Source organism: Somniosus microcephalus, chromosome 15, assembly GCF_052327205.1.
Source record: "Somniosus microcephalus isolate GS21.2 chromosome 15, FLI_Smic_1.0, whole genome shotgun sequence".
Lineage (NCBI taxonomy): Eukaryota > Metazoa > Chordata > Chondrichthyes > Squaliformes > Somniosidae > Somniosus > Somniosus microcephalus.
This window is the reverse complement of record NC_141001.1, coordinates 56,807,528-56,835,080: the sequence shown is the minus strand read 5'-3', so window position 1 is coordinate 56,835,080 and position 27,553 is coordinate 56,807,528. Positions and strand designations below refer to the sequence as shown.

At 44.8% G+C, this 27,553-nt stretch overlaps 1 protein-coding gene across 6 annotated transcripts in view; it reads right to left on the bottom strand.

The window, feature by feature from the left end:
- Positions 1-27,553, bottom strand: part of abcc8 (ATP-binding cassette, sub-family C (CFTR/MRP), member 8) — a 581,396-nt gene that overhangs the window by 44,642 nt on the left and 509,201 nt on the right. For all 6 annotated transcript variants that reach the window (XM_086007823.1, XM_086007824.1, XM_086007822.1 and 3 more), the window contains 6 exons: positions 27,266-27,371; positions 26,194-26,441; positions 12,659-12,825; positions 11,519-11,588; positions 6,873-7,030; positions 3,399-3,491 (listed from right to left, as the gene is read on the bottom strand). In XM_086007823.1, the coding sequence (XP_085863949.1) occupies positions 3,399-3,491; positions 6,873-7,030; positions 11,519-11,588; positions 12,659-12,825; positions 26,194-26,441; positions 27,266-27,371 (842 nt within the window). The remainder of the gene's footprint in view (positions 1-3,398; positions 3,492-6,872; positions 7,031-11,518; positions 11,589-12,658; positions 12,826-26,193; positions 26,442-27,265; positions 27,372-27,553) is intronic.

Genomic DNA, 27,553 nt, shown 5'->3' with positions numbered 1-27,553 from the left:
GAGCAGGACCAGGTTCTGGCTGAGCCCATATCAAATACACCGCCTGTTACAGGTCCATCTTAGGACTCAGCAATGCTGAATGAAGGGCCACCTCTGTCCCAAGAGACTCATGATCTTTGAGGTGCCATCCACATTTCAGACCCTTGACTCTCAATTTGCACTTAAATGTAGTATTAGAATAGGGTTTAGGAAAAATAGAAAATTCACCAGAGGTTGCACGGTGAAGAGTCATTATAAACATGCACATGACGTTTTCATCCATTTGGATAATGGTTTATGTTCTTTTATGACTTTTGGAAGACAGTAAACATGATGTTATATTTTATACTGTTACTAATGTGTTGACTTTGTGCTACATTCACTGCTATATTCAAAGAGATATGAGGATAGATTTTTGTCTTTACAGCCTGTGAGTTGAGCATTGACGATGGAGTGCAGAAAGGAAAATTGGCCAGGAACCATTGCACATTGGTAACAGGACCTGCATTAATTTTTCTTCAACTTAAATGAATCAAAAGAAAATCAGGTAACTAATGTGCGATGCTCCCCGCCCGATTTTTCTTTCGGCGCTCCACCCAGGCGATGCTAAATGCTCAGTCGGTAAAGATAAAAATCTACTCCACGGATGGAATTAATATAAAAGCAGATTGGGCAACACTGAGATTCTCTATTAAAAAAGTGTGTTTTGACAAGTGGTGCTTTAAGCTTCAGTAAAGGAGTATTGAGCAAGTTGTAGTTGCATCGCTCTAGCTGCTGTGGCTGTTAGTTCACTTGCTCTTCCTCTGGCTGATATTCAATCTTCATGATGTTATCATCTGCATCGCCATCCTACTCAAGCTGAAAGCCTTTCCGGATTGTGAACAGGCTTTCGCAATTTGCAATATTGTTAGGACGCCATGCTAGCAGCATACTGGAAAGCCCCCCTTGAGCTATCCGAGCATTGCTTTGAGGATTCCTTTTGCTTATTCAATGTGGATATCTTGTTCTTATGTGAATTTCATTGTATCACTCTTTTGCTGCATGCAAGTCCTTTACAGTGGTGTCATAATCCATGGAAAGAGAGGCTAGCCTTTGTCTCCAAGGAACCATCCTGAAACTTGCCCTTCATTTTGAAAGACAGCAAGAATGCTGGACTGCCCGAATATAAATGCATCATCACGGCGGCCAGCATGCTTGGCCTTCACTTGAAGGAACTGGTACCTGGAATCACAAACTAGTTGAACACTTAGGTAGTGAAGTCTCTTTCTGTTGATGAAATGATGAGGGTTGTTAGATGGAGCACATATAGCAACCTGAGCACAGACAATAGCACTTAAAATCTTGGGAAGTCTGACCACTCTATGAAAATTGACAGCATGTTTGTACATTTGCCTCCATGCAATATTAAACTTGATAAAATTAGCAGCTCGAACATGCAGGGTATTAGTGATATGCCTTATGCTAGTACAGACTGTAAACTAACTAACATGGTAGAAATCACCAGTTGCACCTTGGAATGAGCCAGGGACATAAAAAATGAAGGCAGTGGTGACCTTTTCTATAACAGCAAGGGATCTGCAACAAAACGCAGAGCTGCTGAAGGGCTTCAGAATTGAACTGAAACCTCCTATGATATAACCAAGGTCTGTACACCCTGTGGCAGAGTACCTGCAGGTGTCTCTTTTTTTGTTGGTACTGCTAGGAGACATGCTTTCCCTGAAGCCACTTGCTGCTCTTTCTCCTCCAACATATATAAGGGAAATAATGGGATCCCCATTGGGACACCATCTTTCAAACAATTTGGGCCAAACCCCCCAGGCTCACAATACACACCAGGAAGACCTAAATTTACAGCCGAGGCGTTTAGCTGAGGGTAGAAAGAAAGATGCAGTGAAAGTAAAATTATACTAAAAAATCTTTTCCTACCAAACAACTTATGTAGTTTGCCTTCAAGTCTCCACTTGCAACTTTAACTTGTAGTCCTCTGGCAGGTTTGTGCTTTATACAGATGGATAGTAGAAGGATGGATTTCAGGGCAGAAGTTGCAAGATTTAGGATGGGTGGCATTATCTATCCTAAAACCATAATTTGCATGCTTGGACTGCTTATTGGGTGGGTCCTTCTACTTATTGGGTGCAAGCCAATTTGGACACATTATACACGGGGTGAAAATCTGGAGGAATGGGGTTCTGTTCTAAATACTAGCCACTCACATAAAAACTGTCACAATTATGTCCTTCCTGACCCCACAATTTTCAAGGCCACATACACACCCCTCAATAAACATCAACCCAAAATTAATCATTAGTCTATATAGCTGACTTCATCTCTTGATCAATAAATCTGTAGGATAACTGTGCCAAAAATAAAATTACAAACAATCTGTTAAAATTCACTGTAGTAACTTTTACAAGAGTGCTAATATCCTTCACTTTGATATTATTAAACTGCAACACCTGCCCTGTTACCTCCTCCCTTCCCACCGTCCAGGGCCCAAACACTCCTTCCAGGTGAAATGGCGATTTAATTGTGCTTCTTGCAATTTAGTATACTGTTTTCGTTGCTTATGATGCGGTCTCCTCTACATTATGGAGACCAAATGCAGATTGGATGACTACTCTGCGGAACACCTCAATTCAGTCCGCAAGCGAGACCCCAAGCTTCTAGTCGCCTGTCATTTTTAATTCTCTGCTCCTTCTACTATCCCTCTGTCCTCGGACTCCTACACTATTCCAATGAAGCTCAATGTAAGCTCGAGGAACAGCACCTCATCTTTCTATTAGGTACATTACACCTTCTGGACTCAACACTGAGTTCAACAATTTCAGACCATAACCTCTGCCCCCATTTTTTCAGACTGCAGCTGTTGCTGATGATTCTGATTTACACCTCCTCTAAGCCCATCTTTTGTTTCTTTACTTGTTCCATTACCAACTCCTTTCGCCTTGCACCATCATCCCTTTCATCATTTAATCTCTCCTGCCTTCCACCCTATCACAAACCTTCCCTTTTGTTCTTTCTTCCCCTCCCCCCTTTCCCTGCCTCTGCTTAAAACCTGTTACATCTCTAACTTTTTTCAGTTCTGATGAAAGGTCATCGACCTGCAACGTTAACTTTGTTTCTCTCTCCACAGATGCTGCCTGACCTGCTGAGTATTTCCAACGTTTTCTGTTTTTATTTCAGATTTCCAGCATTCACAGTATTTTGCTTTTTTATTGTTATATAAATTCTGTAAATTGAACTCCCTATACATCAAATTCAGTTCCTGATGGGCAGTTACCTGGATGCCACTCTTGAAGTATTTCTGGATGAATTAACAAGCCACAGCAAGAGGATTAGGTAGCACATTATTAATTAGTAGCATACAAAATTTTGACAGAATAAGAATGCCATTTTAACCTGAGTTTATATTGCTTTACCTGAAGGCTCGTATTGTGGTCAGACCCTCCACAGTCTCAGAAAAATGGGATAGTAGGGGAAGCTGTGTGCTGTCGTCCAATTGCTGGAGGTCCCTGCAGCAATACAGTAAATAGGAAAATGATGAAAATTCTATTGCCGTGTTAAAGATTTTTATCACACTGCTTCATTGACATGGTGGAGATTCTATTTCAGCTGTGCTGGAATACATTCTGATAAACGTGCACTCTGGAGAAATCCTCAGGAGCAATGGGATTATTAATTACGAACTTGAAAATCTGAATTATATGAAAGGATACACATGTGGGAATAGAATATCCAGTTAATTCCATTAATAAGGAAGAATTCTAAAATTATCAGTGATAATGTCATACATAAGTTATGAATTTCTTACTTCTGATGCAATAAGCTGGGCATTCTGCGGTTTCCCTTTGTGCATTCTTCTGATACAACAGATGTGCTAATAGTTGGGTTTAATGTTTATACATTTAGTTTTAATGAGTTTTATTAGAAAGTTAAGGGTGCTTTAATTTATTTAAATGTTCTTTGAGTGCATCTCACCTCTCTCAACCTTGAAAACCCTCATACTGGGGTTCAAGCATTAAAGTTGCAGAGGCATTTACCCCAAAGACATGAAACTAGTATGATAATTTTATTCTATGTCTCCAAACAAAGACAACGAAAGAACAGTTTGGCAACAACTACAGGTACTTGCATTTTTACAGTGCCTTTAACGTACAAAAATGATTCAAGGCAATTTCGTGTTAGTAAAACAGTAGAAAAAGAACACACTGATTTAATTTGAATTGTTTGGAAGTTATAAGCATGGTACGAGGGAGATCTGGGGCTGGATTTTCTCAATGGATACGAGTTGGAGGCGGGATTGCTGCTCATCAGGACAATGTCCCACCTCCATCATCTTCTGGCCAACCAGAGAGATTTTCCCCTGATTGACTTGTTAAGCCCGCCCTGCAGGCTCAGCAGGCCAATTAGGGGTGAAGGCACTGACAGAGCACGTCAACGTCTGACGTGCTATCTGTCAAAACTTCTTGAAAGAAGAAATGTCAGCATTTGACAGCTCTGTGAAGCTGTCAAACACTGACGTTCTCTGTAGTTTGATGAATCCTTGTGTTCAGGACTCATCAAACCTTTCAACTTTGCAGATTTCAGATGGCTGTTGGGTCAGAGGATCCAGTCTGTGAAATCGACAAGGAAGATGTCAGGTCTCCTGATCCAGGGTGGATGAAGGCTCTAGGCAGAAAACAAGGTAAGTGAACATTTTAAAATTGTGATTTCAAATAAAGCTGTTGGACTATAACCTGGTGTTGTGCGACTTCTCACATTTGTCCACCCCAGTCCAACACCGGCATCTCCACATCACAACATTTTTTAAGACTTAGCACTCACCTTCCATACTTACCACTCCACACTTGCACCCATCACTCACCTCTACATCTTACTTTCAGGTGCCTCTGACCTCCGCAGACCTCCTTCATGTCTCCTCCAACCCGGTGGGGTTCTCCGAGGTCGGGATGCCTTCACCTGAGAAGGTAAAATGGCAATAATCCTTTTTTCTGCCTGTTAACTACCTGTTAACAGGCAGTTAAAAGGATTTAATCCCTTTCCCACCTCCAGGAGAAGGGACCCGAAGCAACACATCTTCCCGCCTCCTGGCAAAAGGGCACGAAGGTGGGATGGGGGCGGGTTTACCATCCGCCCCCACTTTCTGCTACTTTACCGGCAGTCCCGCCTCCATGGGGCTGAGAAAATCCAGCCCAAAAGAGTCTAAATATGGCAGATCTGGCAACAGTCAAAGTACTAAAAGGTGCAGCTCTGATGTTATTATACCACTTGAATCATATTGCATTAAAAAATGTTATTGAAATTCAGTGGTGCAGTTATTTAGACATCTTTCACCTTTGGAACTAGATTCAAACCCAGACCAGACTGATGAGATGAAAGCCTGCAGTTCTGGTGGCTATAAAGGTGCCACGTCAAATGAGTTAGAGCAGAATCATAGAAATTTACAGCAGAGAAGGAGTCCATTTGGTTCATTGTGCTTGTGCTGGCTCTTTGAAAGAGCAGTCATGCTTAGTCCCACACCCCTGCTTCTTGTCCATAACCCTGCAAGTTCCTCATCCTAAAGTACCAGTCCAACTCCCTTTTAAAATTATTTATGAAATCAGCTTCCATCACCTTTTCAGACAGCGTGTTCCAAATCCCAACAACTCAGTGAAAAAAATTCTCCTCACCTCCCCTTTAGATCTTTTGCTAATGATTTTAAATTTATGACCTCTGGTTATTGACCCATTTGAAAGAGGGAATAGTTTTTCTCTATCTACTCGATCAAAACCCCTCATCGTCTTGAAAACCTCTATTAGGTCACCTCTTAACCTTCTTTGTTCCAAGGAGAACAGTCCTAACTTTTCCAACCTCTCCTCATAACTGAAGTCCCTGATCCCTGGTAACATCCTGGTAAACCTCCTCTGTACCCTTTCTAAGGCCTTCACATCTTTTCTGAAGTGTGGTGCCCAGAATTGTCCACAATACTCCAGCTGAGGCCTAACCAGTGATTTATAAAGTTCTAGCATGATCTCTTTGCTTTTATATTCTATGCCTCTATTTATAAACCCAAGTAGCCCATATGCCTCTTTAACCACCTTATCAACTTGCTCTGCCACCTTTAAGGATTTGTGTATATGGTCTCTCTGCTCATCTACACTTTTTCAAAATCATGCCATTTATCGTATATTGTCTTGCCATATTAGTCCTCCCATGGTACATCACTTCACACTTCTCTGCATTGAACTCCATCTGCCATGCTTCTGTCCATTTCACCATCCTGTCTATGTCATCCCGAAATCTACAACTATCCTCATTACTATCTATTACGTTGGCAAGTTTTGTATCATATGCAAACTTTATAATGCTGCTCCTTACACCTGAGTCTAGGTAGTTTATAAAAATTAAGAGTAACGGACCCAAAACCGACCCTTGGGGAACACCTCTGTAAACCACCTCCCAGTCTAAAAACTAACCATCCACCACCACCCTCTGCTTCCTGTTACTGAGCCAATTCTGTAACCATACCGCTACTTTCCCCTTAATTCCACGGGCTTCCAGTTTTGTGCCGTAGGCCCATGTTCACTAGGAATTGGATTAAGTAGTAATCTCACTCAGAAAGGCCATAGGGTGGCTGGTGCGAGAAATGGAAACATGCCACATTGGTGCAGTAGAAAAATGCTCTTCAGACACTGGGGCTTGTGGGTAATACACATTGTTGGGGCAGAGTACGGGGAGATTTACTCAGCACCTAGCTGTGCTATCCTGGGACTGCTTGATGCAGACACTGGGTGCCTGAAACAGAATTTCCATTCCCCAGTGCTAATAACCTTCACCTTGATGTTATCAATGGACTGGTTCTATAAATTTAACTTCCTATACAACATCAAATTCAGTTCCCGATGGGCAGTTACCTGGATGCCACTCTGAAGTATTTCTGGATGAAGTAATAAGCCACAGCGAGAGGAACAAGTGCAATGAGGAACACGGGGGTCACATATGAGATCACAGCCAAGGCAGAGACACAAAGAAGAGTTGATCGACTGAGACATTCCAGGGTGGCAGGAATGTGCTGAAAACAAACACACCAATATCATTAATCCATTCAAAACCAAAAGGACAGAATTTCACCATCAACACCCATCGTTGAAATCAACCGATCAAAACAAATCATCATTCAAAGAGTACTGTTGATATCAGTGAGGAAAGAGGAACCTGACTATGACAAGGAAATGAACATACTGAAAGATGACTGGGTATCTCTGCCAGAACCAGATTAGATTCCTCATATAGTTATAGTCTCATTAACTCAAATCTATAACACTTCTCCCATGATGTGAGCTACTCTCAACATTTAAACAAAAATATTTTAGAAACAATAATCTGGGAGAAAATTAACAGCACTTGGACAAGCATGGACTAATAAAGAAGAGCCAGCATGGATTTGTTAAGGGAAAATTGTGTTTGACTAACTTGATTGAGTTTTTTGATGAGGTAACAGAGAGGGTGGTTGATGTTGTGTATATGGACTTTCAAAAGGCATTTGATAAAATACCACATATTAGGCTTGTTAGCAAAATTGAAACCCATGGGATAAAAGGGGCAGTAGCAGCATGGATACAAAATTGGCCAAGGGATAGAAAACAGAGAGTTGTGGTGAATGGATGTTTTTTGGGCTGGAGGGAGGTATACAGTGGAGTTCCCCAGTGTTCAGTACTAGGACCACTGCTGTTTTTGATATTCATTAATGACTTGACTTGGGGGGGACAGGGCAAATTTTTTAATTTGCAGATGACAAAACTTGTAAGTGTAGTAAACAGTGAGGAAGATAGTAATAAGACTGCAAGAGGACATAAACAGGCTGGTGGAATGGGCAGACACATGGCAGATGAATTCAATGCAGAAAAGTGCGAGGTGATATATTTTGGCAGGAAGAATGAGGAGAGATAATACAAGCTAAATGGTACAATTTTATAGGAGGTGCAAAAACAGAGAGAGCTGGGGGTGATTGTACACAAATCTCTGAAGGTGGCAATACAGGTTACAAAGCATACGGGATCCTGGGCTTTATAAGTAGAGGCATGAGTACAAAAGCCTGGAAGTTATGCTGAACTTATATAAAACAGTAGTTTGGCCCCAGCTGGAGTATGGTGTCCAATTCTGGGCACCACACTTTAGGAAGGACGTGAAGAGGTACAGAAGAGATTTACGAGAATGGTTCCAGAAATGAGGGATTACAGTTATGTGGATCGATTGGAAAAGCTGGGATTGTTCTTAGTGCAGGGAAGGCTAAGAGGAGATTTGATAGAGGTGTTTAACATCATGAAGGGTTTAGTTAGAGTAAATAAAGAGAAACTGTTTCCAATGGCTGAAGGGTCGATAATGAGAGGGCACAGATTAAAGGTGATTGACAAAAAACCAGAGGCGACATGAGGAAAAACATTTTTTATGTGGTTAGGATTTGGAATGCGCTGCCCGATAGGGTAGTGGGCAAAGATTCAATAGTAGCCTTCAAAAGGGAATTGGATAAATACTTGAAGGAGAAACAATTGCAGGGATATGGGGAAAGAGCCAAGGAATGGGACTAACTAGATTGCTCTTTGAAAGAGCCGGCGCAGATTCGATGGGCTGAATGGCCTCCTTCTGTGCTGTACTATTCTATGATTCTAAATATTTTGAAAACGGGACAGAAAAAGGATGTTGATTGCAATTGATAGGCTACTATCTTCAAATTTCTCATCCCATACAAGGACAATGCTATGTAGCTCATGGGGATGCACACAGCTAATGCTGTGGCAAATGTTGAGGTTGCTGGTATCTTGCTGGCTCCAGGACAGTAACTGAACCCTAATAATGTCACTCTGGCAGCCTCTGCAGCACCACACACACACACTCGGCCTTCCAACCCCCTCCTCGGTCTCCTTCATTCTGAGGGGGTTAGACTCATTCTGCCCTACCTCCTACCATCCTTTCCTGCCGATCCACCACAGAAATAGGGCCTCAGCTGCCGGATGATGCTGAGGAAGAGAAGGAGTAATCGCGGCCTTTATTCTCCTTCACTTCGTATGGAAGATGATGATGAAGAGGAGGAATACCAGCCCATACTGCACTTCTACCTGACTCAATCCAGCCAATCTATCTCTGCCCCAAACTCCTTCAAGTTACTGCCTGCAGCACTTGCTTCCTCTCTCCCAGGTACTAGCTCAGAGACTTTCACCTAAGGGAATTAGTTAGTGTTAGTGAGGAATGGGCACTTGGGGATTAACCTATAATGGGGGATCCAGAGGAGTGGGAAATGGGGGAGGACGTGCCCCGTTCCCAGTTGTGGCTGAGGACAAGGTAACTATGGCTTCAGAATTGTGGAACCCAGAACGTGGGGGCAATCACTTAAAAAGAAGCAGCTTTGAGTAACATCATACCTACATGAAGGTTCTGAGGACAATCTTCCATATGTGCCTCAACTGATAGGAGTGACAGCTCTCCTTTGTGGCAACATCTCAGAAGCTTTGTGCTCCTGGCAGGCACCGATACAGCAAATGGCAGCTGCACTGAGCTCTGCAACAGCTCCCCAGATGAGAGGCAGTCATAAACCAGTCAATGCTCCATGGTAGCAAAGACTGCAGCTCTGGAGCAGATTGAACCACAGCATGGATTGCTCAGTGGGGCCGCAGATCCAGGACCCAGTGGAAAGCTGGTGCCTGAAGTCAAGCGGCCTGCCGTCAGTACTGCACTAGAGTGTCAGCTTAGATTATGTGCTCAAGTGTTATAGTGGATTTGACAGCACACAGCCTGCTAACCCATATGTGGGTGCTGGCAACTAAGCTAATCTAATGACATCACGCTTCAAAGTCTTTTTTCTGACTTAGAGCCAGATATTTACAAGTACCTTTCAATCTGCAAATTTTCCTCACTAAACAGCAATTAAACTTTGATTGGCTTCAGGTAGTGTTTACTTACAGCAATCAGACCTTTTGGTCAGTTTTACACAATTCCACTGTAGCAACAGGATAATATTGTGTGCATGACATGTATGTATGAAAAGCATATCATTTGAATTCCCATGGGATATTTGCAAGTGCACTATGTAGAGTGTAGACATTTAGAGAGTATTCAGAATTACAATACATTCAGCATCAGCAACTGAGAGATAAAGCTGGAGTCTTCCACAGTCTAGAGCTATCAGAAATTGTAAAGTACACTGGTATTTCTGTGCCAAGGACACACCACCTGAACCAAAATAAAACAAATCCAAGAAACACTCTGATGCTCCAACATCTCAGCAGTGTCACAGATAATACTGTGCAGTACATTTTTAAAAATAGTTTGGAAACATGAAGATGAAGCAAATGACAGATGAAAGACCTACACATTATAATTTATAATTAAATTGCTGGTCCATGCAATGAAAAACATGCTTAGAATTTCACTGAGAATACTGAGACCAAGGGGGCGATTTTGTGACTGGGGGCGCGTTCGAGGCGGGACTGCTGCTTGTCGGGTCGATGTCCCGCCTCCATCGATTTGTGGCCAACCCACGCTATTTTCCCTTGATTGACCTTGCCCACCCAGCGGGCTTAGCAGGCCAATTAAGGGAAAGCCGGTTGCAGAGCACGTCAACGTATGAAAAGTTTTGACAGATGAATTGCCATCGTTTGACAGCTCTGTGAAGGTGTCAAACACTGACATTCTCTGCAGTTTGATGAGGTCTTGCATTCAAGGCCTCATCAAACTTCTTTCTTTTACAGAAATGAGATGATTGTTGCATCTGAGAATGCAACGGCCATCTTTCAACTGCAACACGGATGTCCGAGACTCTCCGCATACAAACCGACTGAAGACTGCAGGAAGAAACAAAGGTAAGTACACTTTTAAAAACACTTTGCACTTACCTCAGATACTCACCTCTACACTCTTGCACCCATCACTTACCTTCACACTACACTTTTGCACCCCCCGACCCCCGCAGACCCAGCACTCGCCTCGCTGAACTGGCGTGTTTTGGAGCCTTCGGGAAGTCCGCACTTGAGGGCAAAAAGGGGATAATCCTATTTTCTGCCTGTTAACTACCTGTTAACAGGCAGTTAATAGGCTTTAATCCTTTCCCGCCTCCAAGGAGATGGGACCTAGCGTGGGACGGCTACCTGCCTCCTAGGAAGATGGCATGGAGGCGGGTTGGGCACCCACCCCCAAATTCTGCCATTTTTCCTGGCAGTCCTGCCTCCATACCCGCCTCCCCAGGGCTGACAAAATCGCCCCCATCTTTCAAAGAGCTGCAGTGTGGAAGTTGATTCTTAAATCAAAAGAATCCAGGAGAGAGCTGTCACTCTTCAGTTGAATGCAAAAGAATGGCTAAACCATTACTGTCTCTAGTCTACAGTCCATATTTTTGCAGATTTTCCTGTATACAACTATACATCAATTCTTAAATACTGCACACTGTTACTAGGTGGTAACTGCCTGATTTTTCACCACTACCTGTTGGAGTTTCATGAATTTTCTGGCAGAACTCCAGAAAATTGCCACAATAGGGGACTCCTGGAAAACTACAAAAGTATCTTACCTGGTCAATTATATTAGTGTCTGCAGAAAATCGATTCAGGATGTTCCCAAGAGGGGTGGTTTCAAAAAACCTGAAGGAAAAAATAAAGAATTTGCACTGAACTTTTAGAGGCGAAGGTTTCCTTTGCATTTTGTGGTGCTCCACTTCGTTCCCTTAGCTTGCCCATGAGTCTTATTTCTGCTACAACACTCACTTTGCATTTATTTGCAGTGATCTCTGGTGATTAATCAGCAGTGTAATTGAGTCAGCGATTAGTTCTTAATAATGTTGCTAAACAGGTATCCACAACTCTAATGTCCTAAGAGTGAAACATTTCTATATAATTTCCTTCGTTACTTCTAACATCTTAATTGTTAACTTGTGGTCCCCGACAAGTGAAGCCTACACTATAGTGAATCACTTGCTTGGATCAATTTTGTTGATTCCTTTCATGATCAGGGTTGCCACTGCAATTTTTGAAATTGTTACCAGTTGCCACTTTTAACCAGCTGTGTACTGGCCAGTTTTTTTTTAAAGTCTGAAATACTGAAATCTATTTGTCTGTCTGCTGGGACTTCTCAATGACCTGCATCAAAGCAGATTAACCATTAGACTGTTAACCGATCCAGAAAATCCCAGGTCCCCTGGGCTACCTATTTTCTTCACATTTTGGCTCTCTCATTTTGCTTGAAATAAACACTAGCAATTACAGTAATAAAGCTACACAAATGTCAGGACTTTTTTTTTAAACTATAGGGGTAATTTTTACCTAACCCGCATGACAGGAAACTGAAGTCAATAGAAAGTATGATAGCAAAATACTGCAGATGTTGGAAATCCGAAATAACAACAGAAAATGCTGGAAAAACTCAGCAAGTCAGGCAACATCCGTGGAGAGAAATTTGAGTTGACGTTTCGGGTTTGACCCTTCTTCAAACTCTCCAGTTTTGAAGAAGGGTCAAACCCGAAACGTCAACTCAAATTTCTCTCCACGGATGTTGCCTGACTTGCTGAGTTTTTCCAGCATTTTCTGTTGTTATTTCAATAGAAAGTATAACTGGGTGGCGTGTCAGTTTCCTGGCGGGTGGTTTAGGTTAAATTTACCTCTTATAATTTTAAGTCGATATTAATGAAATACAATTTTAAAAGGTAGTCCAGTACCTCATTGGTGCCAGGATGACCTTCTTGAGCAAACTCTTGTGCAGTTCCTTGGTCACTTTGAGGCCTGTCCATTCCATGGCAATAGAGGTAACCAAGCAGAGGACAATTCCCAGGCAGCAGAGTATGCTGAACACTATCGTGTAGGAGAAATGATTGAAGCGACAATCCTGGGGCAGCAAATATAAAACAAAAACAATGTGCAAGGATGCAATGCAGACCACCAGAAAATAAAATAACAAAGTAAGTCTGATTCCTTAAAGTGAGTTCCATGGGTTTTATGTGTATTACTAACAAAGCCCTGTAATGAAGCCCTCCAAATTTTCTTTACATTTAAATTACTGGAAGGAAAATTTGAGAAACTCCATTCCAGGCTGCTATCCTCCCTGCCTGATATTCCTCCCTGTGCTCTGCCCAGACAATGCTTAACAGTCAGATGGTAAAGGTGTAAATCTATCCCTATATTTCTGTCAGGCTATTTGTCCCATTCAGTGATGCTCAGTCATGTAAGCATTATTTCTCCAAATGTTTTTTAAATTTCTCTTATTTTAATAAATGTCATCGAATGCTTTAATAAAAATAGAAAATGCTGGAAGTGCTTAGCAGGTCAGGCAGCATCTGTGGAGAGAGAAACAGAGTTAACGTTTCAGGTCGTTGACCTTTCGTCAGAAGGATTGTAAGAAGTAAACGTATCACACTGATACAGTCAGAGGAGAGGGGCTTTTCTTCTGAGGTCAGGGTTGAGGCATATTGTTAGAGCAGGTTAAAAAGGGTTTTACTCTGCATCTGGCTTTTACCATAGTTAACCTAGAGGTGCTCAATGCTGAATCTGGGGGTAAGTTGTGAAAACATTTTCCACTCACAGCACTGACATTGAGAAGCACAAAAATCAAAGAGAAAAAAACTCACCTGAAAATCAATGAGCTAAACTCAGTACAGGTATATGAACTCTCAAAGTAGGTCAGTGAGATGGACTCTAACTACTTGTTACAACTTTAGAAGGATTAGAGGGGAATTGAGGAGAACTTTTTTCACCCAGAGGGTGGTGGGGGGTCTGGAACTCACTGCCTGAAAGGGTGGTAGAGGCAGAAACCCTCATCACATTTTAAAAGTACTTGGATATGCACTTGAGATGCCGTAAACTGCAAGGTTACGGACCAAGAGCTGGAATGTGGGATTAGGCTGGATAGCTCTTTTTCGACCGGCGCAGTCACGATGGGCCAAATGGCCTCTTTCTGTGCGTAAATTTCTATGATTCTATGTACCAGGGAAACCGATACAAAGACTTCCTAGAATACATTAGGCTCTCCAGAAATTAAGGTCAACAGATCTGGCTGCATTGAGATCATAACACTGGTGGTAACAAACAGTTTATCAGACAGTTTATAATACAGATCACTGATGATACTGAACATGAAACTTTCCCAAAAAGGGAAACTACTAGGCAGCAACTTTAGTTAGCATTGACTAACTTCTTTCTGCACTGCAATGGCATCATTTTTTCAGTGTTAGTGGAACCACAAAGAGTTGGGTGAGGGGTGGGGGAGGGAAGAAAGAAAGAAAGTCTTGCATTTATATAGCGCCTTACATGACCACCGGACATCTCAAAGCGCTTTACAGCCAATGAAGTACTTTTGAAGTGTTGTAATGTAGAAAGCATGGCAGCCAATTTGCACACAGCAAGCTCCCACAAACAGCAACGTGATAATGACCAGATAATGTTTTAGTGGTGTTGACTGAGGGAAAAATATTGGCTAGGATACTTGGGATAACTCCCCTGCTACTCTTTGAAATAGTGCCATTTTACATCCAGCTGAGAGGGCAGACGGGGCCTCGGTTTAATGTCTCATCCGAAAGGCGGCACCTCCGGCAGTGCAGCACTGCATTGGAGTGTCAGCCTAAGACTTTTGAGTGTCTGGAGTGGGACTTGAACCCACAACCTGACTCAGAGGCAAGGCTACCAACTGTAATGATCAATAACATGTCATTCTAGAATAGTACACTAGGTGGAGCTATAGAGCTGTAGAGCTGTATACTGCTGTGTGTTTAGTTGAATGTGTTTAAGACTACACTACCCACAATGCACTAGGCTACCCAGAAAGCAGTAGTCAAGATGGCTGCCTCTACAGGATGCTGTACAAGTCCACATGGCATGAATAAATGTCTAGCTCTAAGCTAGGTGTTCATAATGCAAACGACTAGTTATTAATGAACATAACATGGTACCAGGAGTTGTGAAAATCTGCTAAACATTGTGAAACGCGACGTGGAGTCTTTGAAGCCACCAGGAGGTTTGAACCTCATGGGAAATGTCGACTACAATTGGCGGGCTTTCAAATAACAATTCGAACTTTACATTGCTGCCATCGGGTTCGGTACGAAGCCAGATGCAAGGAAGGTAGCGTTGCTGCTCACGGTTGCAGGCCCACAGGCGATAGAGGTATTTAATACATTTGTATTTAATCCAGAGGAGAACAGAGAAAATTTAGACGATGTGCTAAAGAAATTTGATACACATTGTTCTCCCAAAAAGAATGAGACCTATGAAAGATACGTGTTCTGTTCAAGGACACAGTGGCAAAATGAGACTTTTGATAGCTTTGTGACCGATCTGAAACTGAAAGCACAGACATGTAATTTCTCTGAGCTGAAAGCATCCATGATTCGTGACCAAATTGTGTTTGGTATTCATGATAAAAAGGTCAGGGAACGTCTGTTGAGAGAAACCGAACTAACATTGGAAAATGCTGTGACAATATGCCAAGCCAGCAAGCTAGCTCAAAAGCATGCGAAGATTTTCAGTGAAATCAATAATGATGCGATTGTAGTAAGTGCTGCTGTCGGTGCTGTGTCCTATGAAGGGAAGAAACATGGGCAGAACAGAAATGAAAAGCAATCGGAGGAAGGAATTTTTAATTGTAAACGCTGTAGTTACAAACACCAGTTAAGACAATGCCCAGCGTTTGGAAAAATGTGCACAAAATGTCATGGAAAGAATCACTTTGCCAAACAATGCTTTTCAAAAGTAAAAACAAAGAAAGGGCAACAAGTCTGAGTTAATGTGATTGAGGACACTGATTTAAGTGAGACATTTTTTGTAGGAATGGTGTCATGTGACAATATAGAAAAGGATACAGAAAATGTGCAGCCCTCAGGAATAAACAATGCTGAACATAAAGTTAATGCAGTAAAAGAGGACAAACGGATGATCCCACTGCAGGTAAATGGAGCATTAGTTACATTGAAACTAGACACTGGGGCAAAAGCAAACTTAATCAGCATGAGTGACATTAAAAACATGAAAGAAAATACCAAAATACAGAAAAAGTCAGTACTACTGAAGAGCTATAATGGACAGAAAATAGATAGCTTAGGTGTATGCAGACTTAAAGTGACAGTCAAAGACAAAGTGCATCATCTCATGTTTTCTGTTGTGGCTGAAGGACTTGATTCATTACTAGGTGACAAAGCTTGTGAAGACTTAGAACTGGTCAAGAGAGTCTACCATATAAACTGTGCCATAAGCAGACCAGATGACTCAGTGGATTCTGTAGTGAGTAATTTCCAGGATGTGTTCAAAGGATTTGGAGTTCTACCATTCACTTACAAGATCCAGCTAAAGGAGGATGCTCAGCCAGTGGTACATGCTCCACGAAGAGTTCCAGCACCCCTGCGTGACCGGCTCAAGAATGAACTGGACAGAATGACCACACTAGGAGTCATCAGGAAAGTTGAAGAGCCAACAGACTGGGTTAACTCCATGGTATGTGTAAAGAAAAAGAACAATGATCTAAGAATATGCATGGATCCAAAGGACTTAAATGCAAACATAAAACGTGAACACTACCAGATTCCCAAGCGAGAAGAAATCACCTGTGAAATGTCAGGTGCCAGATACTTTACAAAGCTCGATGCCTCACAAGGATTTTGGCAACTACAACTGGATGAAGAGAGCACCAAATACTGTACCTTCAACACACCATTTGGCAGGTACTGTTTCCTCAGAATGCCTTTCGGGATAATATCTGCATCTGAAATCTTTCATAGAGCGATGGAACACATAATTGAAGGTCTGGAAGGAGTTCGGGTCTATGTTGATGACATCATCATCTGGGGCTCCACACTGAAAGAACACAATGAGAGACTGACTAAAGTGCTACAGAGCATACGCCGGAATGGACTGAAGCTCAACAAAGCCAAGTGTCAGTTTGGCATCCAGGAAGTCACTTTCCTGGGAGATAATCTATCTGGTAAAGGAATAGAGCCAGATATGGAAAAAGTAAACGCCATACTCAACATGCCCTGACCCACTGACAAAAAAGGAGTGCTACGCATCATGGGGATGATAAACTTCATTGGAAAGTTCATTCCTAACTTGTCAGCCAAAACAACCTGTCTGCGAGACCTGCTACATAAAACAAATGAGTTCGCATGGACAGAAAGACATGAACAAGAGTGGATGAACCTCAAAACAGTGCTGACAACCACACCTGTACTCACTTTCTTTGACCCGACAAAGAGAATCAAAGTGTCAATGGATGCATCGAAAGATGGCCTAGGCGCGGTCTTGCTACAAGCAGAGGGTGAAGATTGGAAGCCTGTTGCCTATGCCTCCAGGTCTATGACTGATACTGAGTGTCGATACGCCCAGATTGAAAAGGAATGTCTAGGCTTGGTAGTTGGATTAGAAAAGTTCCATGGCTACATATATGGACTTCCCACCTTCACAGTTGAGACAGACCACAGCCCACTGGTTGCCATCATAAAAAAAAATCTGAATGAGATGTCTCCAAGGATTCAACGACTCATGATGAAGCTGCAAAGATATGACTTTGAACTGATCTACACACCAGGCAAATACATAATGTTAGCAGATGCACTATCCCGAGCACCCACAATGAGTCATGTGAGCTCTACTGAAGAAGACGTGGATGTTCATGTGAGTATGGTCACTGCTGCGCTACCTGTGTCAGACACAAAATCAAAGGAAATAGCAGAAGAAACAGTAAAAGATACAGTTTTACAAACAGTAATAGAGAACATTCATCATGGTTGGCCAAAAGGTTCCTGTCCAAAATACTTTCACATAAGGTCAGAATTGAGTGTCGCAAGTGGACTATTACTAATGCAGAACAGAATGGTCATTCCACAGGTTCTACGTCAAGACATGCTCAAAAGGATTCATGAGGGACACCTCGGAATTGAAAAATGCAAAAGGAGAGCAAGAGACACTGTTGGCCTGGCATAAATAAGGACATTGAGAACATGATAGGCAAATGTGAGACATGTCAGAAACACCAAAACAAACAAGCAAAGGAACCAATGATAGTAGCTGACTTACCAACAGCACCATGGCAAAAGGTTGGTATGGACCTCTTTCATTTGAATGGTAAAGAATATCTAATAGTGGTTGACTACTATTCTAACTATCCTGAGATGGCGCTGCTCTCAAGCACCACAGCAAGCAGTGTCATAATGCATGTGAAATCCATCTTCGCCAGACATGGAATTCCCAGGATTGCTGTTAGCAACAATGGTCCGTGCTTCAACTGTAAGGAGTGGCAACAGTTTGCAACACATTATGGCCCAGAAATTGGGTATAGCCCCGCTTGAGGCACTAGAACTGGCGGTGCGCAAAGTTTATAGCCAGACGAAACTTATCGCTGCCTGGCGAGATATTGGGTTGCATCGCCCCCAAAGGGGATTGAGACGCGAATTCAGCCGTTGCACGGTGCTCCTAAGGCGCAAAAGTTCAGGCGCTACTCAATATCGACGCGGACGGGCGCAGCGCAGGTGATCTCAGTTACGGGAAACCACGAGACTTCCAGGCGCCAGCCGGCTCTTAAAGGGGTGGGTCAGTCAGCCTGAGCTTCAACACCCAACGCCCTGTAGGCCTCAGATTCGGCGCTCGCCCTTCTCTGGTGTTAGAAACTTGTTGAGCATGGAGAAGGTTAGACAGAGAGCAGAGCGCTTCAGCACTGAGGCTCTGGACCAGTTGGTGGCTGCAGTTGAGATGTCCTGTATCCAGACAATGGCAAGAAGCCGAATCAGAAGGCTTACCGACGATCTTGGAGGGAGGTTGCTGTGAGGGTCAACTCCAGCAGCATGGCGACCAGGACCCCTGTTCAGTGCAGGAAGAAATTCAACGACCTCACACGGATCGTTAGGGTGAGTGGTGGTTTAGCAAACTTCTGATTCCCTCCATCTGCAGCTGACTTCGGGCACCCTGTTGCCATAATGCCCCAATGGCCATCTGTCAGCAAGCACCCATGGCCCTTTCTGGGCACACACATGGACAGATGTCTCAAGGCCTCATGTAAGGGCTCTTTCGCCATGGGGGGCATGCGATGATGTCTCAAGGCCTCATGTAAGGGCTCTTGCACCATGGGGGGCATGAGATGATCTCTCAAGGCATCATGTAAGGGCTCTTTCACCATGGGGGGCATGAGATGATCTCTCAAGGCATCATGTTACAGAACTTCCCCTTCTTTCCCCTGCAGTCCAAGCTGGCGACGATCCGAAAGGAGCAGCGTCGAACCGGTGGCGGACCTCCACAAGTGGTCACTCTGACGGATCTGGAGGAGAGAGTGCACCAGATACTTGGAGGACGTCTGTCTGGTCCTGTGACCACTGCATCTGCCGACCCCATTTCCGACAGCGAGGGTAAGACTCGCACCTTTTTCACCTGTTGCCTTCCACTTGGTCCCCCCGCCAGCATGCATCCTCAGTGTGCAGCCATGTCAGAGCCTTGCCGCAATCTGGCATGACTTTCCGCAAACCTGTCCTTTTGCTAAAGCCACTCTTCCACCTCCCTGCTTTCAGATGAATCAGCACCAACTCGGGTTCAACGCACTGAAGCTGCCAGTGCCACCGGAGGCGAGGAGCAGGAGGAATCCGGACCAGCCGTTGCAGAATCCGGGGAGCGGACACATCTACAGACTGGGGATAGTAGTCCCCTGGAGGGGAGGGGGGGGGGGCTCTGAGGATGAACCAGTTGCCGGAACAAGCGGCATGCAGCAACGCAAGGGGGATAGGCAAGTTCGGCCACCGTCTCCCCGGAGGGCAAGGCAGGTAGTGATGACTGCTGCACAGAGTGCAGAGGAGGTGCGTCGCCTGGCTGAAATGAGCAAACAGGCCCGGCTCAGACACACGGAGCTGATGGCTGCAGTGGAGAAGATGCCTGAGTCAATAGATTCATTGGCTAAGAGTATGTTGGACTTCGGGGCAACAATGGAGGGGACTCTCCAGGGCTTTGGGGCAACAATGGACAGGGCTATCCAGGGCTTCGGCCCAACAATGGAGAGGACTGTCCAGGGCTTTGAGGCCGCTATGGAAAGGACTGTTCAGGGCTTCGGACAATCCCTGGAAAGGTCTGTCCAGGGCTTGTCCGAGGCAGTGGAGCGGTCGGCACCTGCCTTGTCCGAAGCAATGGGACGAACTGTCCAGGGCTTCTCTGAAGCACTGGCACCTGGCACACAGGTCCTCACTGTTGCCACGCAGTCACTTGCTGGGCTCCTCCACACCCAGATTGAGGCAACGCGATCTCTCACTGCAGCCACCCTCTCTGCATCAGTTAGGATCACCCCGGGCCCTTCCAGTCCCATACAAGGCCAGGAATCAGTGGAGCATGCAATTGTGGCAGATGAGCCGAGCCGCTCCCCTCAGATAGCTAGTGTGTCGTCCGACCATGGTGCAGGTGTCCTCTCTCGGCAGGAGACCATTGCACATGCCAGCGCTGGTACGTCTGCAGTGCAGCTGCCACCACCTGCAGGGCACACTGCTTCCAGCCATGGTCACATCAAGCATCCTGCGTCCGCACCCTCCAAGCCCAGAGGTCAGCCAGGCCGTCCCTCAGGGGCTTCTACAGTCAGCAGGCGTCCCCCAGCCTTAAGCCCGCCACTGGGGTCCAATTACGTAGGAGCAGCAGGGGGGGAAGGGGCCGGACGCGAAAGAGAAGTCATTCTCCCTCAAGGGGCCAGTTGTAGAGGGAGGTGCTGAAACATTTCTTTGTCCAAATTCAAGGACACCCTCACCTGTTGTTATATTTGCAGAAGGTTTGTTGAGTTTTGCGGCTTTGCCGAAGAGTTCACAGTTATTTTGTTACTTATGGTTTCTGTTGACATTATGTTGTTTTGCTGTAATGAAAGACTTTTGTGACAATAAACAGAAGTTTCAATGTGGCATGGTGTATGTGACTACTTTCAGTGATGCTGGCATTCAGAGGCTGTCAAACATCCAAAGTGCGCAGGAGTTAAGACTCTCATCATTCCGCCACAGGGGTCTCGAAAGTAGTCCTGATGAGCGCCTCTGACGTATGGCCCTTCCACTTTCAGGAGCCCTTCCATCTTCCTCCTCCTCCGCCTGCTCTTCCTCCTCCCCCTCCTCCGCCTGCTCTTACTCCTCCTCCTCCTCCTCCTCCTCCGCCTGCTCTGCTGGTCGTTGAGGGACAGGTGAAATTGGCTGGGTGCGTCGATTCGCCAAGTTGTGGAGCATGCAGCAGACGACGACGATGTGTCCCACTTGCTGCGGCGAGTACTGCAGGGATCCCCCCGAATGTTCCAGACATCGGAAACGCTTTTTGAGAACACCAATAGTGTGCTGTTTACTGTGCCTGGTCGCCTGATGGCCGCTGCTGATCAGCTCTTCTACTGGGGTGTCGGCCACACGGAGTGTTGTCATCAGCCATGGGCAGAGAGGATAGCCCTTGTCCCCAGTAAGCCAGCCTCGTGTTCGAGCCAGCCCCTCAAAAAGGTTACAAACTGAGGTCAACCGCAGGATAAAGGCATCGTGGCTGCACCCTGGGAAATGCGCGGTGACTGCCATGATGATTTAGCGGTGGTCACAGACCAGCTGCACGTTGAGGGAGTGGAACCCCTTGCGGTTGCAGAAGTCCTAAGGATGCTGGCATGGCGCCCTCAAAGCCACGTGTGTGCAGTCAGTCGCCCCCTGCACCATGGGGAAGTCCGCAATAGAAGTGATACCCTGCGTGCGCTCCGCCTGCTTGTGCAGGGTCAGAGGGAAGGTCATGAATTGACGCCTTCGCCTATAAAGGGCATCTGTAACTTGCCGGATGCAACAGTGGACTGCAACCTGAGCGATAGTCGCAATGTCCCCAATGGCTGACTGAAAGGATCCGTTGGCATAAAAATTGAGGCCATCAGTCAGTTTAGCGATCACGGACAGAGGTTCTGCACCATTCATGCGGCTGCAGATCCTGACCAAGCAGGTGGCACAGATCAGTAACAATGTCCCTCCAGAATTGGAGCCTTCGCAAACACTGCTCCTCCGACATGTCAAGGCTTGACACCTGCTGCCTAAAGACCCTCACAGCATCCCGTCGGATTGGCCAACCTCCATTGCCCCTCCTCCTTCTGGCCAATCCCGGCCCTCTCTCCCGCCATCTCTCTGCCCCTTCACAGTGTTGGGCCATGAGGCCGTCGCCCTCCAAAGCAGCTCCCATTCCGATGCCAGTTGGTCAAAAGGCTTTTAGGTGTAGTGCTGCAAGTGCTTCGGACAGGTTTGAAGGTCCCAAGTACTCTAAAGCTAAATTCCCAAAACTCTGCTCCACAGTAGCTCGCCAACTCTCTCCAGCAACGATCGCAATGAGCAGGCCAAGTGGCTGAAGCTTCTGCACTAGAGCTGTCCCCTTTAAATAGCGCCCCCCTACTCCGAGAAGGGCCTGCTAGCCCTCCCTCGAACTGTCACTAATAGCGCTAGGCGTTAAGGCTCCGGGCACTACCCAATATGCGCTCAGGCGCTCCTAAAAGGCGTTGCACACTAAAATGACGTCATGATCTGCTTGCGCTCGTGGGCGCGCGCAAACACTTAGCGCAGGCGTTAAATGTATAGTCAATATCTGAGTTGTCACTATCTTCATAGCGACCGCCCCAACATAGGGTATCGCCCCAATTCTAGGTCTCTTTAGGCGCTCAGCGCCGGCGCTACCAACCGAATTTCTAGGCCTATGACTTTCAGCACAGCACATCCAGTCCTTTGTATGCTCAGTCAAATGGTAAGGCAGAGAAAGGTGTTCAAGTTCTCAAGCAGCTACTGAAGAAAGCGACAGACAGCAAGTCTGATCCTTATCTCGCCCTGCTGAGCTACTGATCCTCAGCTTTAGACTGTGGTTCTTCACCTGCTGAACTACTAATGGGTCGCAAGTTGCGCACCACGCTACCCTGCTGTGCAAAAGAACAGCAGAGTAAGGAACTGAGACAGAGACTTCAACTGTTGAAGCTGAAACAGAAATCATACTATGACAAGTCATCCAAAACTCTAAAACCATTGACAAGGGATGATGTTGTCAGGATTGAGGATCCAGATGCATGGAACAGGAAAGCTACAGTTCTTGAGGAGGTACGACCAAGGTCATACACTGTTAGCACTGAGGAAGGACAGATTCTCAGGAGGAACCGCCGTTCCCTCCTAAAAACACAAGAAACTATCCAACAGCAAATCGATGATATTGCCGCAACTGAATCTTGTCATTCACCACCAGAACAATCTCATGAAAACACATCAGACTTACCTGTGTTAAGAAGATCCACACATGAAGTAAAAAAGCCTGATAGACTTGGGTCTAGAAATTCAGTTAGGGGCGCCCAGCTGACTAGCGCCCAAAAGTTAGCGCTGGGCGCGGAGCCATTTGCGGCCGTCAGATATTCGGCTTCTGCGCCCCAATCCAGAACCGGGCGCTATTCCAGGGTGTGCCCGCCTCCGCTTGGGGCGCTGAAACTGAATTTCAGCGCTCTTGGCGCTGCTGCGCCAGCCGCTGTGGAGCGGCAGGCTGCGGTACTGCAGGCCTCCTCCTTCTCTTAAGGGGGAGGTGCCTGCAATGGGGAGATCGCCGCTGGAGAGTGCCGGCAAATGAGCCCGGCACCTCAGAGAAGTGCCGGGTTCACGGAAAGCAGCCGGCAATGCCGCGGGGGGGGGGGGGTGGAGGAGGCCGGGGAAGGAGGTGCGGGCAGGCGGCCGCCGAAAAAGCGGCCGGCCGCACCTCCACCTTAAAGCGCCCCACTAAGGCTAGAGTACGGCTCCGTTTTCTGGTCGCTGTTTGCGGCCGCTGCGGAAGAGGCGGCCGCAACTAAATATGGGGATCGGGCCGGTTTCGGGGCGGAACCGGGGCACTGCGCACACCGATGACGTCATCGGTGCCGGCGCAGCGCTAACGGCTACCGCCGCCAATACCGCTGCGCTGAATATCAGCGCAAAATCATTTATGGCGCAGAAGCCCTCTTTAGGCGGTAACTGGCCGCAAAGCTGGCAGCGCCTTAATGAATTTCTAGGCCTTAATCTTTGAGTATAAAGTAAAGCTTTGAAAATGTTTATGTTTATAGAGCACTAGCAAAAGTGTTACTGATATCATCTTTATCGTTTTTCTTGAAAGTTAATTGACGTTGATTGATATGATTTTGTTTAACCTCAAAGAAAGGGGGATGTAATGATCAATAACATGTCATTCTAGAATAGTACACTAGGTGGAGCTATAGAGCTGTAGAGCTGTATACTACTGTGTGTTTAGTTGAATGTGTTTAAGACTACACTACCCACGATGCACTAGGCTACCCAGAAAGCAGTAGTCAAGATGGCTGCCTCTACAGGATGCTGTACAAGTCCACATGGCATGAATAAATGTCTAGATCTAAGCTAGCTGTTCATAATGCAAACGACTAGTTATTAAGGAACATAACACCAACTGAGCCACAGAGAAGAGAGGATAATTCAAAAGTCACCATCACTAATTATTTAGTAACCGTTAAACTGTTCTTCTGCAGTTTTAAGACTAAACTATACATTAAAGTTTATTTTCCAGGGCAGCGTGGCAGTGTAACAGATAAACTGATCCCTTTGCTCTGCTGTACGCAAAATGTTTTGAGATAATCACAATGGTATCGGACACTTAAGCTAGCAGCCACAGCAGCACTCACCCATGTCTTTAGATGCTATGCTGTACCTGACAACACTCTATACCAGGAATATATTTAGTCTATATTCTAGGAATCATTGGGCAGCTACCCCTGTCAGAGACAAAAATAATTGCTCATGTTCTTAGGCAGTTTCCTATCAAGATTATGCTGGAAGCAGTGGGAAGTAAATCCAAAAAATTCCAATATATAGCAAATTAATTGTATATTATTATTTGCTTCCTGTAAGACCACCTAAGTAGATTACATGAAACCAATCTGCCCTTTGGTCCAGGGTGTGTTAAAGGTGTTAAAGTAATTCAAGGATCTGTGCCCGAGTGAAGTAGACTGAACGCACTGGCTGCCAGGATTTATTCCAAAAATCAGAGCAGTTTTATATGTTCCAGCATCATTAAAAATATCATCACCACATGTGGGGTGTCAGCGCATAAGCACTGGTGCTCTGAATTTGGGAGGAAATTATAACCTTGCTGGCACAAGTGACACTTAGTTGTTTAATAGGGAACAGATTTCAGATCCTGCATCCAGCACTCAAAGGAAGTTTGTTTTGAGTAAAACATAGATTACCTTGTCTCACTCTTGCTAGCTTACATAGCACTGAAGCTGCAGCTGTTGGCCAGAATTACTTTGAAAAGGAAACGAAAATCAGGTGCTGTGTAAAACAGGTGGCCGACCCACTTCCGTCTAAGTGAAAATTCCGTTAATTCCATTTAGCAATCTGACAGGAGCAAGTCACTTTCCAGCCTTGGTTTTGATATCATGGAATCATACAGCACAGGCCATTTGGCCGGTTGTGCCTGTGCCGTTATCTTGCGTATCTCATTGCTTTTTCTCTCTGTTCCCATATTCTTTGGAACATCTTTTGTATCCTCACCTAACTCCTGGTCTTTGCCAATGGTGTATATTTTTCCATTTTAATACTCACTCCCGCTGGTTAAAGTGGGCCTTACAATTTTTGTGAGTAGAAAGTCCACTTACTGATTTCACTCCTTGGGAATAGTGGTAGCGTCACAACTGAATTATTCTTTAGATCATGTAACTATCAAATGATACTGTTATACCACTGGTTGTATCTGCAAACAGCAATGCAGAACTGGCAGATGCAAAGCTATATTGTTAGCTCCGCATTGCTTACTGGCTAAGCAAAGCTGCATTCTGTGCATATGTACTTGCAACCATGCAGAGCTCTGCTAACCGATAGCCAAATAGCTAAATCTTTAATGATTGAATGTCTGCAGGATAGGCAGCTCTTTGTTAACACTGAAAAGTTTAGAAATGAAACTTAAGAAGTTCCCAGGCCATCCAACAAATAGATGGTCCAACGTCGCTTGCAAGAAGTCTATCTAGCATCAGTTCACTGACTTCACCTGCTAGTTACATTGCAATTCTTGTACGAATACTGTAAGAAAGACAAGCTGATTGTGTCAAGCACTGCAATATATCTGGGGATGCAGAATCAAATCAGGGCTTAAATACATTGCTCTGTTTCTTCTTTTAGAGTTTTGAAGCCAGCTAAATATTAGATCCTCAGCTGTAAAATTGGGGGTGGTAAAGAGTGCTGTACATAGTAGGGGAATGGCTCAAAAGTTCAGAATGGAAGCTAGCATTCTTTACCTGGATCAGAGAACAATTTCTTTTTTCTGCTTCAATCTTAACTTGAATAGCATCCGAGGTCCATTTTGCTAGCCAGTAGTCAATTGCCACCATCACTGTGTGCTTGAAGAGCTGTGAGAAGATCAGCAGGGGCAGCAAAAGGCAACCTGCCGAGCTCAGGTACTTTCCGCAGGCGCGCCATGGCATCTTCGCTCTCTGGCGCATGACAGAGGAAAGGTTGTCCTCATCATCACTTTCAATAATATCTTCTGTAGCAAACATACAAAGGAGGCCATAAGAACAGCAGCCTAATATATTACTTTTTTCCTTCATATTTACTGCACTGCCTGTAACCTAACAGTCGAGAGTGTGTAAGGGTTCCAAATACCTCCCCCTAAAACACACGCACAAACACAGTTGCTCCTCTGAACTTTCCTCTCTTGTTCCTCCTTACAGCATTTTACATACTCTTCATATTCCTCACAGTGTTGAAATCAAGACTTATCACAGCATCTCCGACTCTCTCATTCTTTGCGAGGGACTCGGAACTCCTTACCATCTCTTTCATTTTAATTTTCTCCTACAATCTTCAGGCTTTTAAAACCCAAACCTGGTATCACCTGACTACTATTACTTCATTTATCTGCTCTCTCCTATTCTTTTCCACCTTCATAGTGACGAACACAACACTTCTCTATGACCACTTTCCTTGTGAAGCTTGAGCTTTCAACCATTTACCCAAAAGTGTACAAATAGAAATGGCATCATGAGGAATGACTTTTGACTTCGGATCTGGGTTTGAATCCACCCAGACTGTTAAGTGAAGTGCATTTGGGCAGTCTCAACTCAGTACCTAATGGTCATAGCCCAGCATTCAGAATTGCCTGTAACTCTGTACTGATTTTAAATTAGTCCCACCCAGAGAGAGATCACAAACATGACTGCTGTAGGAAATGCAAATGTCACACTGGTGCTCTTTAGAAGAGAACAAAGGCCTATACGCTACATCAAACATGTGTCCTACTTTCCAAATAATTCCTTGCCTCACATATATTTCTGAACACTATTTAATTGTTGCAAATTAGATGAATACCTTCATCTTCAGCCTCTTGCAACGTTTTGAGGAGGGCCTCCCGGGAGTACATTGCTCTCCGCAGGTTCTTCCGCTCCAATGCAGTCTTGCTTTCAGCTACAGTTTCCTGTAGAGCAAAGTAACAATTTTACCTTCTTCACCACTCAACGTGAGAGAACAAAACAAAAGCAGTATTTCAAATAATTGCCAAGACTGGGTTTCAAAACCAGCCCTAAAATGAGAGTTCAGTGCTGTACAGGTACTGGGCTTCTAGCACTTTGTGTTGGAAATCATGTTTAGATGGTGTAT